An 11,053-nucleotide genomic window follows, 5' to 3' on the forward strand; every position below is an offset into this window, starting at 1 on the left:
TAGTAGTGGACCTGTTAACTAAGATGTGCCACTTTGTAGCATGTTCACATGCAGTCACAGCGGAAGAAACAGCGAAGTTGTTTGTAGAACACATCTTCCGGCTGCATGGCGCCCCCTTGAGGGTTGTCTCGGACCGCGGGAAACAATTTACTTCCAGGTTCTGGAGGAAGCTCATGAGCTTGCTGCACGTGGAGGTCAATTTTTCGACGGCCCGGCATCCTGAAACCAACGGGCAGGCGGAAAGAGCAAATGGCATCCTCCAACAATATCTGAGGTGTTATGTTAATGACAGAGGGAATGATTGGGTCGAAAAGCTGGCGCTGGCAGAATTTGCCTACAACAATGCGGAGCATGTGTCCACAGGGATGAGTCCCTTTTTGGCCAATTACGGGTGTCACCCCAGGGCATTCCCGGGGGAGGGAGGCGAGAGATGGAGCGTCCCAGCGGCCGAACATTTTGTAGAAGAGATGGAAGCGATCCATCGTCAGCTTCAGCTCAACTTAGAAAGGGCCAAGGCTCAATATAAGAAGCAGGCAGACAAGAACAGGAGGGAAGGTGAAACCATAAGGGTGGGGGATCAGGTGTGGTTGTCCACCCAAGGGTTGCCGTTCAAAGGGGGTTGTAAGAAATTAAGACCCAAGAGATTGGGACCCTTTGAGGTCATTCAGCAGGTCAACCCAGTGGCTTTCAAACTCCGGTTACCCAACCACATGAAATTGCATCCAGTGTTCCACAGGTCATTACTGTCACCGTACAAGGGGGGAGGTGAAGGGGAGCATACCAGGGGACCAGTCTTGGAAGAGAGGGAGAGCAGTAACCATGTAGCGGAAATCCTCGATTCCAGGTGGAAGGGCAATCAGGTGGAGTATTTAGTGGCGTGGGAAGGGGAACCGGAGTCAGAAAACACTTGGGTGACAGCAGAGGAGGTCAATGACGAGGTTTTAACAGAAACGTTCCACCAAAGATTCCCGAGGAAACCACAGCCGGCAGCAAGGTTTAGGAGGGAGTATTTCGGCACCACAGACGAGGAAGAGGAACTGGAAGGATTCGCGGAGTCGGAGTTGGAAGAAGGAACGGACTCAGACGACGAGGAGTACCGAGAGACTAGGAACCGCAACAAGTGGAGAAAGGTGTTCGAAACCTCAGACGATGAGGAAGGTTCCTTCCGGGGTTTTACCCCCTCCCAAACTGTAGGGGAGGAGACGGGAGAGGGTGAAGGGGGCCCTGGAGGGGAGGTGGATGTCAGGGAACTGCCATCGGCAGCACCGGAGGTGCCAAGGCTCTCTGAGGTAAAGGGAGACGTAACACCTGAAGAAGGAACCAGTAGGGGGCGAACAGGAATGTCAAGGGAAGGAGAGTCGGAGGAATGGCTCAGAGATGCTTCCAGTGAAAATAGTGGGGATGTCTCAGAACCTCCTATAGGGACACCCGTTCTTCGCCGGAAACTGTCACGTAGAGAGGCCAGAAGACGTGTTTCCGTTAAGGAGCTTTTATGTTGGAAACGTTTCCGAAAGCAACCACTTTCGGATTCTGCTAGCGACTGACGCAGCCATGCTGGAGGGGCTCCGTCACAGGCAGAGGTTTGAGAAGCTGTTCAAACTCTGAGGGATTGCAATTTACACACAAGCAGCTCTTCATCCCATCACAATTTCCTTCCAAACTTCCCTTGTAGTGTCCGTCGAATTTTCCAGAGTTAAAACCAGGTCATTGGCAAATGCTTTAGTCTTATACTGCTTGTTTCCTAACGTTATCCCTTTTATCTGTTGGTTATTTCTTATCGCTCTTAACAAAACTCCAGGACCGTGATGAATAAAAGTGGTGAAAGCGGACATCCTTGTCTAGTACCCTTCGTTATTTTTATACTTTCTGTCACCACGTTGTTAACTATTAATTTTGCTCTTTGGTCTTTATATATTGACCCTATCCCATTCAATAGGTTTTGTCCAATGTCCATCATTTCAAAGTTTTTTAACATAAATTCCCAAGAAATATTATCGAAGGCTTTTTCCGCATCCACAAATATTAACATTGCTTGCTTATCAATCCTGTCATTCAAATATTCCAAAACATTGATTATGTTCCTAATATTGTCTTTCATTTGCCTGCCAGGAAGAAAGCCTGCTTGGTCTTCATGTATCAACTCCTTTAACAATTTTTTCATTCTATTTGCCAATATATTAGCAAATAATATATAATCATTATTTAAAAGCGAATTCGGCCTGTAATTCTTAACTTGGGTTAAATCTGAATCTTGTTTGGGAATTAAAGTAATATATGCCTCTTTCCAAGTTTCTGGTATCTCATTTCTCAATAATATATCATTCATTACTTGTTTCAGTGGTAAAATTATGATGTCTTTCATTTCTTTATAAAATCTTGCACTGAATCCATCCGGGCCTGGCGTTTTCCCACTTTTTAACTCTTTAATTGCTTTTTCAATTTCCTCTTGTTCAATCATCTCATTTAGTTTGCTTTTCTCTTTTGTCGGAATTTTCTGCACCCCTTTCTCGTTCAAATATTCCTCTATTTTCTTAAGGTTGTATTTCTCCTTCTTTTTATATAATTGTCTATAAAAGTCTACAAATCCTTTCCTTATTCCCTTCGGATCCTCTATTTCTTTGTCATCAACCACAATCTTATGTACCATGTTCTGTTCTTTCCTTTTCTTAATTTGCCATGCCAACAGTTTCCCTGACTTATTTGCGTGTTCAAAATTCCTTTGTCTCATCATTTTGATGTTCCATTCCACTTCCTTATTTATTATCATAGAGAATTGCGTTTGTAAAGTTTTTATATTCATTTTCAACTTTTTATCATTTGGTTTGTCTATTAATTTTTTCTCAATCTCCATAATTTGCATTAAAATTTCTTTCTTCCCTTTCTCTCTCTGTTTGTTTTTGATTGCATTTTGTTGTATAAAGAAACCTCTCATAACTGCTTTTCCAGCGTCCCACACTATCTTGTTTTTGGTTCCCTTATTCATGTTGTTAATAAAATAGTCGCTCATCTGCTTTTTCGCATTCTCTACTATTTTTTGGTCGTCAAAAAGACTTTCATTTATTCTCCAACGAAAGGATTTTTCTTCAAATCCCTTTAGAGTACATTTTATTGGGTTATGATCCGAAAGGACTTTGGGTTGGATTTCAATCTTTAAAATTCTTGATATTAAATCATTTGTTATCCAGATTTGATCTATTCTTGACATTGATTGATTTGCTTCTGAATGATATGTGAACTGTTTTTCCAATGGGTGTTTTAGTCTCCAGATGTCAATTAAATTACAGTTCTCTACCATTGAAAAGAAAGTCTTTGGTAATTTCCCTTCCTTTACTTTCCCTGATGCTCTCGTTCTGACCATTTCCATCGAGACCACTGCATTCATGTCTCCCATTATTATAATTTTTTGATCCATGTATTCAAATAGTTTCTCCTCTAAATTCCTAAAGAAGTCTATTTTGTTTTCATTGGGTGCATACACTCCGACAATTATTATTTTCTCTCCTTGCCATTTGACCTGTACTGCCACAATTCTACCTTCTTCGTCTTTAAATATTTGTTGGGCTTCTATTTTATTTTTTATGTAAAGAACCACTCCTCTTTTTTTAACTTTGTCTGATGAAATAAATTCATTCCCTAATTTTTTATTTATTAAAATTTTTCTGTGTCTCCTCATTACATGTGTCTCTTGCAAACAAATAATGTCCAAGTTTTGCTTTTTCAAATATTGCTGAATTTTATTCCATTTTTTTTATCGTTAATCCCATTAATATTCCATGTCCATAATTTTAACGCCATGATGATTTTTACTTTATTTATTTAATAATCAATTTTAATTTGTTTTTCTTTCTTCGTCCTCTTCTTCTTCCTCCTCTTTCTCTTCCTCCGAGTCTTGGGTAACTTCTCCCTCTGCTCCTGCCCCCAATGGTGCGGTCTCTTCACTTCCCAGTTCTTTATATCTTCTCATAAATTTATCCAATTCATCTGGTCTTGTTATTCTATGTCTCTTCCCCTTGTATGCAAAGGAGAGCCCTTCTGGGAATTCCCATCTGAATTCAATTTTGTTCTTCCTGAGAGCCTGCACCAAATTTTGATATTGGTTGCGTTTTTTCAGCAAATGTAGTGGGACATCTTTAAAGATGATTGTTATTCCCTCCAATGTTCAGTTTTCTCTCTCTGTTTTTTTGTAAAATTAAATTTCTCATCTCTCTATCTTTAAATATCACCAAGCAGTCTCCTGGGAATTTCTTCGCTTTGTCCTCACTTTGATTCTGAAAGCATTCTGTACTGTCTTTGCAACTTCTTCTTCTTCCATCTCCATCCAAATTGCAATTTCTTTAATCAGTTTCTCCTTTATTTCTTCCCCTTGTATCTCTGGAATTAATCTAAGTCTTAAATTACTCTCCCTCTGCCTCAGTTCATTCATTGCAATCGCGTCCTTTAGTTCTTCCTGAGTTTTATTAACTTCTGCCACCTCTGCTCTAATCTTTTCCTCTCCCTTCTTTAATTCCTTGATCTCATTTTTGTTCTTTTTTGCCCCCTCTTCTAAATTTTGTGTCCTTTTTATCATATCTCTCATCTGCCCCTTAATTTCTGTAATAGATTCATCTATTTTTTCCACCGTAACGTCATTTTTTTTATCCACTTGCTCCAACTTGGATCCAATGTTTTTTTCATTCTTACGTATTTCCGATTTTAACTCTGATTTAAGTTCAATTATCATCTTTAATATTTCTCCTTTTGTGTCAGATTCCTGTCTTGATCCTTTTATTTCTGCTGGTGTTCCTTCTCCTTTCTTTTGCGTGTGTGCCATTTTCTAAGTTTGTAAATATCCACCAGGGGGCGTTTTGTCACTGTTCAACCAAATATATATTGTCTTTATTTCTATAATATCCTCCAAAGGGCCAGTAGGGGGTGTTCTAATTTTGCCCAACCAGCGTGTTTATCACAAAAATAAATAGATGGTATTCTTCCCAATCCTTATTTTTTATATTTAAATTTTAATTCTTCTTGCCTCTTGGTTGGCCAAATCCACTATTTTTATCCGATGTACAACAGTCTTAAACCCCCTTCTGCCACTTAGTTTCACTCCAATTATAATCCAAAAAAAGGGGTCGAAAAAAGGAGAACCAAAAAAAGAAAAATACAAAGGCTGTTCCTCAAAATTGTATTCCTTATGGCCCGCAGCTCTCCCACCCTGAAAAATAAGGTCTTCCCGGTTCTCAGAGTCACAAAAAAAAGAAAATAAGCAACAAGGGGAGAGACCGAAATTTACAAAAATCTCCTGTCCCTTTTAATGGAAGAGACCAACTTCCAAAAGGGGGGGGGGGTAAAGGGGGAGAAGAAAAACCCAAGTCCAAAAAGCAAAAATCAATCAGTCTGTAACTTTAAGGTCATACAAGATGGCGACTCCTCACCCTTCACAAAGTAAAACAGGGGGGGGCGGTCTTTCTTCTTCTTCTTAAGTTAAAATAAAAAGCACAAATTTAGTTCATTTGTCGAGACCAGTATAATCCAATATAGCTCAAAGCTCAGCCAACTCACATGCAAAAAGAAAATATCCAAATACCGAGAATGGGTATAAAAATTCAATCCATATAGCTTATTGCGCAGTTCTTTTGAAAACGAAAGTAATCTGGCCAAGAATGCTGCGTCACCCAGTTCTTTTCCAAAAAACAAATAAATCCCAAAAATTAAGAGAAAATAGTACCATCAAATTATAGGGAATAAAGCCGGAATATCTTCTCCCCCCATAAGTCCAAGTTTAAAACTTTAACTCCACTGAGGGGCAGATCTTTTTGCTCAAAACACCTCCGTTTGTTTTTTACTCACAGTTCGGTCTGCTCTGTAAATAATCCCTGCGTTTTCTCCGGAGCCCAGACAAAGTTGACCTCCTGTTTTTTCCTTTGTCTGTTTCGAATTAGGTCCGAATCCACAAATTTAGTCTTCTTTTTGATGTTGCCAATTCGAATTCTTTGATATGGAAAGCCGCTCGCTCCAGTGGGGAGGCTCAGGGCTTCGCTCCCTGAGGCTGGCAATGGCGTCCTGCTGTCGGCCCTTCTACACCGCCGCTCTTGTCTCCTCTTAAAGAGGATACATGGCGGCCGGGAGAATCGCTCTTCTGGCAGCGCTGGGATCCTCGACCACTGAATATCCTTTCAGTGGGTTTTGGGGGGCTACGGCGCCCTTGCAACACCCCCTTTAATGCCTCTTTGTAGCTAATCCCCCTCTCCTGAGGGGAATTCGCCTCCTTCCACCTCGCGATCCGAGCCGGAGGTGCGAGATCCGGTGAGTCCTAGGAGAGGGGAGATGGGAACATGGATGGATGGAGGGTGAAGGGGGGAAGCTCTCTGGCCAGAAATGAGATAAAGCAGGGATTTTGCTGTGGGTGGGGCCCCCAACATATTGGGAGGCTTCCCCTCCAGCCAGAAAATCCCTACAGGGCCTCCCTTTGCTTCTTCCTCTCTCCCAGGACCCTGCAGCTTGCTTTGGTTCCTTGACTCCTCAGGAAGGATGAAAGAGACGGATCCTGCAAACCTAGCAAGGATGGAAGGGGGAAGATGGACGGTTGACCTGGTCCGGCTGTCTCCTGCATCCCTCCTCTCAACCTCTGAGCACTCCCTCCCAGGGACTTCTGAGAGATCTGGTGAGTCCCAGGGGAGTGGAGATGGGGACGTGGAGGGATGGAGCCGGAGAGGAACTGGGGCTTGCTCAGCTTGGGGCTGGGGGGAGGCAGGCAGGCGGAGGGAGATGGAGAAGGGGAGCACCTTTTCGGGCTCCCCCACCTGCCTGCCTGCTCCTTTTGTCATCTGCAGGCAATTTGAGCTAGGAATAGGTCACAGCTCCCCGGCCACCACCGCTCAAAAGGTCTAAAACCAGTTCTGTGATCTGAATGCCCTGCCAATGTCAGACAACTCACTGATCCTGCTTTGCAGTTTGAATGCAGATGGGGCCTCTGTGTGTTGTCTTTTTCTTTTTGGAATAACTTCTTATTTGCCTTTAAAAACAAGGAACATAGGACTAATAAATGATGCAGATTTGTAGACTAAGTCTTCGCATGCCATTTGCATATCAGAAATAGCAGAATAAATTTGCAGGAGTAGCTATATATCTATATATATCTGGGTTCATGAATTGGTTTGAACTGAGTTATAGTCACTTTTCCTCCTTTGTTGCTAACGAAACAATACAGTCTCCTCATGGACATGGGAGGGGAGTTCAAAGTGAAGAAAGTGATTTGCGTATAAATTTAAATTCAGACCAACCAGATTGAGGCAGCAGCTGATGGGGAGTGTTCAGGTGAAGGTGCTGCTGTTTGTCTCACAGACGAGACGTGGACGTTCCATACATACCTGTATGTGATGAACTTCAACTCTTTGGCTGGAGACCAACAGCATCTGGGATTCTAACATCCCCCACCGTGAACCCAGAATGGAGGGACATCAACTGTTTCCTCTGTGAATGTTCTGCGTCTAGTCATGCCTTTTAAAACAGTGACCAGGCTTGTCTGAACCACCCAGGCCTTCTTAAATGCCGGCTTCAGAGTCTTTAGGGAAGTTGATGTAAATTCTGTCAGTCTTGTTGTTTTTGCTTCTGTTTGCATTTGATTGACCAAAGAGATGACTGACCTTGGAGAAGGAGTGGATTCCAGGATTGAGCCAAACAAAATCTATCCCAGATAAAAGCCAAGCAATATGTCAGTAAATACCAGCCAACCAAGATAGTGAAAACTATAGAAAGCCCCCACATCTAACTATTTTTAGTTCTTCCTCTATCACAGGCATTCATTAACTTGGTTCAATGATCTGGAGCTCCATTTCTTCCTGAGGCTCTAATTCGCTGCTCTCTTCATTGCAGATGGTGATGAATTAGACGGGAAGAACAAGGGGGAGCACAAGAGAATCCACATAGCGGAGAAGTCAAATAAATATTCAGAGTGTGGAGAGAACATCGGTCAAAGCTCCCAGGACACCTCCCATCAAAGAAAGAGTTTCGTTCAGAGGGATAGCCTCACTTCACACAAAAGGGGACAGAGCAGGGAGAAATTGTATCAGTGCAGAGAATGTGGAAAGAGTTTCGGTAACCGCTGGAATCTCACTTTGCATCAAAGAACTCATACAGGAGAAAAACCCTATCAGTGCTTCGAATGCGGGAAGAGCTTCGGGGAGGGGGCCAAGCTCACTTTGCATCAAAGAATTCATACAGGGGAGAAACCCTATCAGTGCTTGCAATGTGGGAAGAGCTTCAGTCAGAGGGCCCATCTCACTTGCCATCAAATAATTCATACAGGGGAGAAACCATATCAGTGCTTGCAATGTGGGAAGAGCTTCAGTCACAGCTCCAATCTCACTTCCCATCAAAGAATTCATACAGGGGAGAAACTCTATCAGTGCTTAGAATGTGGAAAGAGCTTCAGTTGGAAGGAAAGTCTCACTTCCCATCACAGAATTCATACAGGGGAGAAACCCTATCAGTGCTTGCAATGTGGGAAGAGCTTCAGTCAGAGGGCCCATCTCACTTGCCATCAAATAATTCATACAGGTGAGAAACCCTATCAGTGCTTGGAATGTGGAAAGAGCTTCACTCATAGTTCCAGCCTCACTTCCCATCGCAGAATTCATACAGGGGAGAAACCCTATCACTGCTTGGAATGTGGAAAGAGCTTCAGTCAGATGGGGAATCTCACTTTCCATCAAAGAATTCATACAGGAGAGAAATCCTATCAGTGCTTCGAATGTGGAAAGAGCTTTCGTCTGAGTGGTGAACTCACTTGCCATCAAAGAACTCATACGGGGGAGAAACCCTATCAGTGCTTCGAATGTGGGAAGAGCTTCAGAAAGAGCTCCCATCTCACTTCCCATCAAAGAATTCATACAGGGGAGAAACCCTATCAGTGCTTCGAATGTGGGAAGAGCTTCAGTCAGAGCTCCCATCTCACTTCCCATCAAAGAATTCATACAGGGGAGAAACCCTATAAGTGCTTTGAATGCGGGAAGAACTTCCGGGAGCGGATGAAGCTCACTTTGCATCACAGAACTCATACAGGGGAGAAACCCTATCAGTGCTTTGAATGCGGAAAGCGCTTCACTAATAGCTCCCATCTCACTTGCCATCGAAGAATTCATACAGGGGAGAAACCTTATCAGTGCTTTGAATGTGGAAAGAGCTTCACTAATAGCTCCAATCTCACTTCCCATCGAAGAATTCATACAGAGGGTAAACCAAAAAAGAGAAATAAAGCAAAAAATATTAAAGAACCCTTACAAAATACAATTGTATAGAAAAGAGAAAGGGGGGCATATAAACTAAAAATACTGTTTATGAGATTTGTATCATATATATCATATCATCCATCAACCCATAGAAAGGCAGGCTCCCCCACTTCTCCCCTGTGTGACCCCCTCTTCTCCCCGTATCCCACCCTGAGAGATCCTTCCTTCCCTGCGTTCCTTGCAGGTCCCTCGTACCTCCAACTCTCCTCTTCTTATGTGTGTCCTCCTAAATTTAAAATAAAGGAATCTTAATGTAAAATATAAAAAATACAAAAAAATAGATGATGATGATGATGATGATGATGAGTTATTGATACCCTTCCCATCTGGCTGGGTTTCCCCAGTCACTCTGTGCAGCTTCCAACAAAATATTGAAATACAGTAATCCATCAAATATTAAATATTAAAAGCTTCCCTAAACAGGGCTGCCTTGAGAGCCAGTGTGGTGTAGTGGTTAAGAGCAGTAGTCTCGTAATCTGGGGAACCGGGTGTGCATCTCCGCTCCTCCACATGCAGCTGCTGGGTGACCTTGGGCCAGTCACACTTCTCTGAAGTCTCTCAGCCCCACTCGCCTCACAGAGTGTTTGTTGTGGGGGAGGAAGGGAAAGGAGAATGTGAGCCGCTTTGAGACTCCTTTGGGTAGTGATAAAGCGGGATAGCAAATCCAAACTCTTCTTCTTCTTCTCCTCTTCACCAAGATGTCACTTTCCCTACATTTCCCTCTTAACCAAATCTTAACCAACTCAGAAAGTTCAATATGACTCTTATAAGGATTGTCTAACAATCCAAATTAGTATTTCTCCAGTTTCTAGGTCCAGTTTCTATAAAGCCTTTGAAAAACTGTTCCAACAAATCTCAGCCGAGTCACAATCCAAAATTATGGTCTCTTATGATGTTCATCCAATCCTGCTTTCTCTTCTTTCTTCTTTTCCTAATCTTTGGACATTTTAATCCACTGGGGATGGGGAAGCAGGCATCTTAATTCCCTTTCCTCAATCGAGATCATAGCTTGCCCTGTTCACCGTTTTCGGAGTTGCTGTGCATTCTCTGCCTCTCATTCCCACACCAGCTCAGCCCAACCTCGTCTTTCCATGGGGCTCTTTCTGTCTCCTCCTGCTCTTCCCTCGCCTGCCCCACACAACCTTCTGCCTCTCCCAGCGACTCCTTCCCAGGTTATGACCCACACATTCCCCTCCGTCTCTTTTTCTGGGTCTTCAATGCCAAGGGGCTGCAGAAGCTTCTTTGGAGTGGATGCATCTGGTTCCCAATAAATCATGCAGAGGCAAAGTTCAGTGGCAAAAGAAGAAGGTTTCTCAGCCTTTTCAAGGGATCCTTCTTAAACTTGGGAATGTCGGCATGTGATCCCATCTCTACAGCTCACAAAAACACCAGCAAGAAGGTGGGCTGGAGCCAGAAAGGCGAAAGCATTGGCCTCGAACGCAGGCCTCAGGAACGCTTTCCCCCATGGAGACCTCGGACCTCTTCTCCTTCTGAAGGGACCTCCGAGGAGGAAGCCAGGGCGGATCAGTCCCTGGACCACCGTTGTATCATCTGCAAACTTAATGATCTTATTACTGGGGTATTTGGGGGCAGAGTCAGCTGTATAGAGCATATATAAAAGTGGGCTCAACACGCACCCCTGTGGCACCCCCATATTCATGAGATCTGCAGAGACGTGGGAATCCATCCTGACCCGTTGGGAACGGTTTGATAGAAAATTTAATATCCACCTGCACAAACACGGTGGAAGTCCCAGGTCTAATAGTTTGGGCACCAATCTATGC

At 43.3% G+C, this 11,053-nt stretch overlaps 1 protein-coding gene across 10 annotated transcripts in view; it reads left to right on the forward strand.

Moving 5' to 3' along the window:
- The window catches only part of LOC310670420 (uncharacterized protein), a gene marked incomplete at its 3' end in the record, with an annotated part of 164,634 nt that extends 155,356 nt beyond the window's left edge, over positions 1–9,278 (forward strand). For 9 of the 10 annotated variants that reach the window (XM_083425763.1, XM_083425762.1, XM_083425765.1 and 6 more), the window contains 2 exons: positions 6,470–6,643; positions 7,855–9,278. In XM_083425763.1, the coding sequence (XP_083281889.1) occupies positions 6,470–6,643; positions 7,855–9,278 (1,598 nt within the window). The remainder of the gene's footprint in view (positions 1–6,469; positions 6,644–7,854) is intronic. The other variant, XR_014507566.1, reaches the window with a different exon arrangement.
- Between the last annotated feature and the right edge of the window lie 1,775 nt (positions 9,279–11,053).

The sequence above is a fragment of the Podarcis tiliguerta genome (assembly GCF_965153285.1).
Source record: "Podarcis tiliguerta genome assembly, chromosome: 2".
Taxonomy (NCBI): domain Eukaryota; kingdom Metazoa; phylum Chordata; class Lepidosauria; order Squamata; family Lacertidae; genus Podarcis; species Podarcis tiliguerta.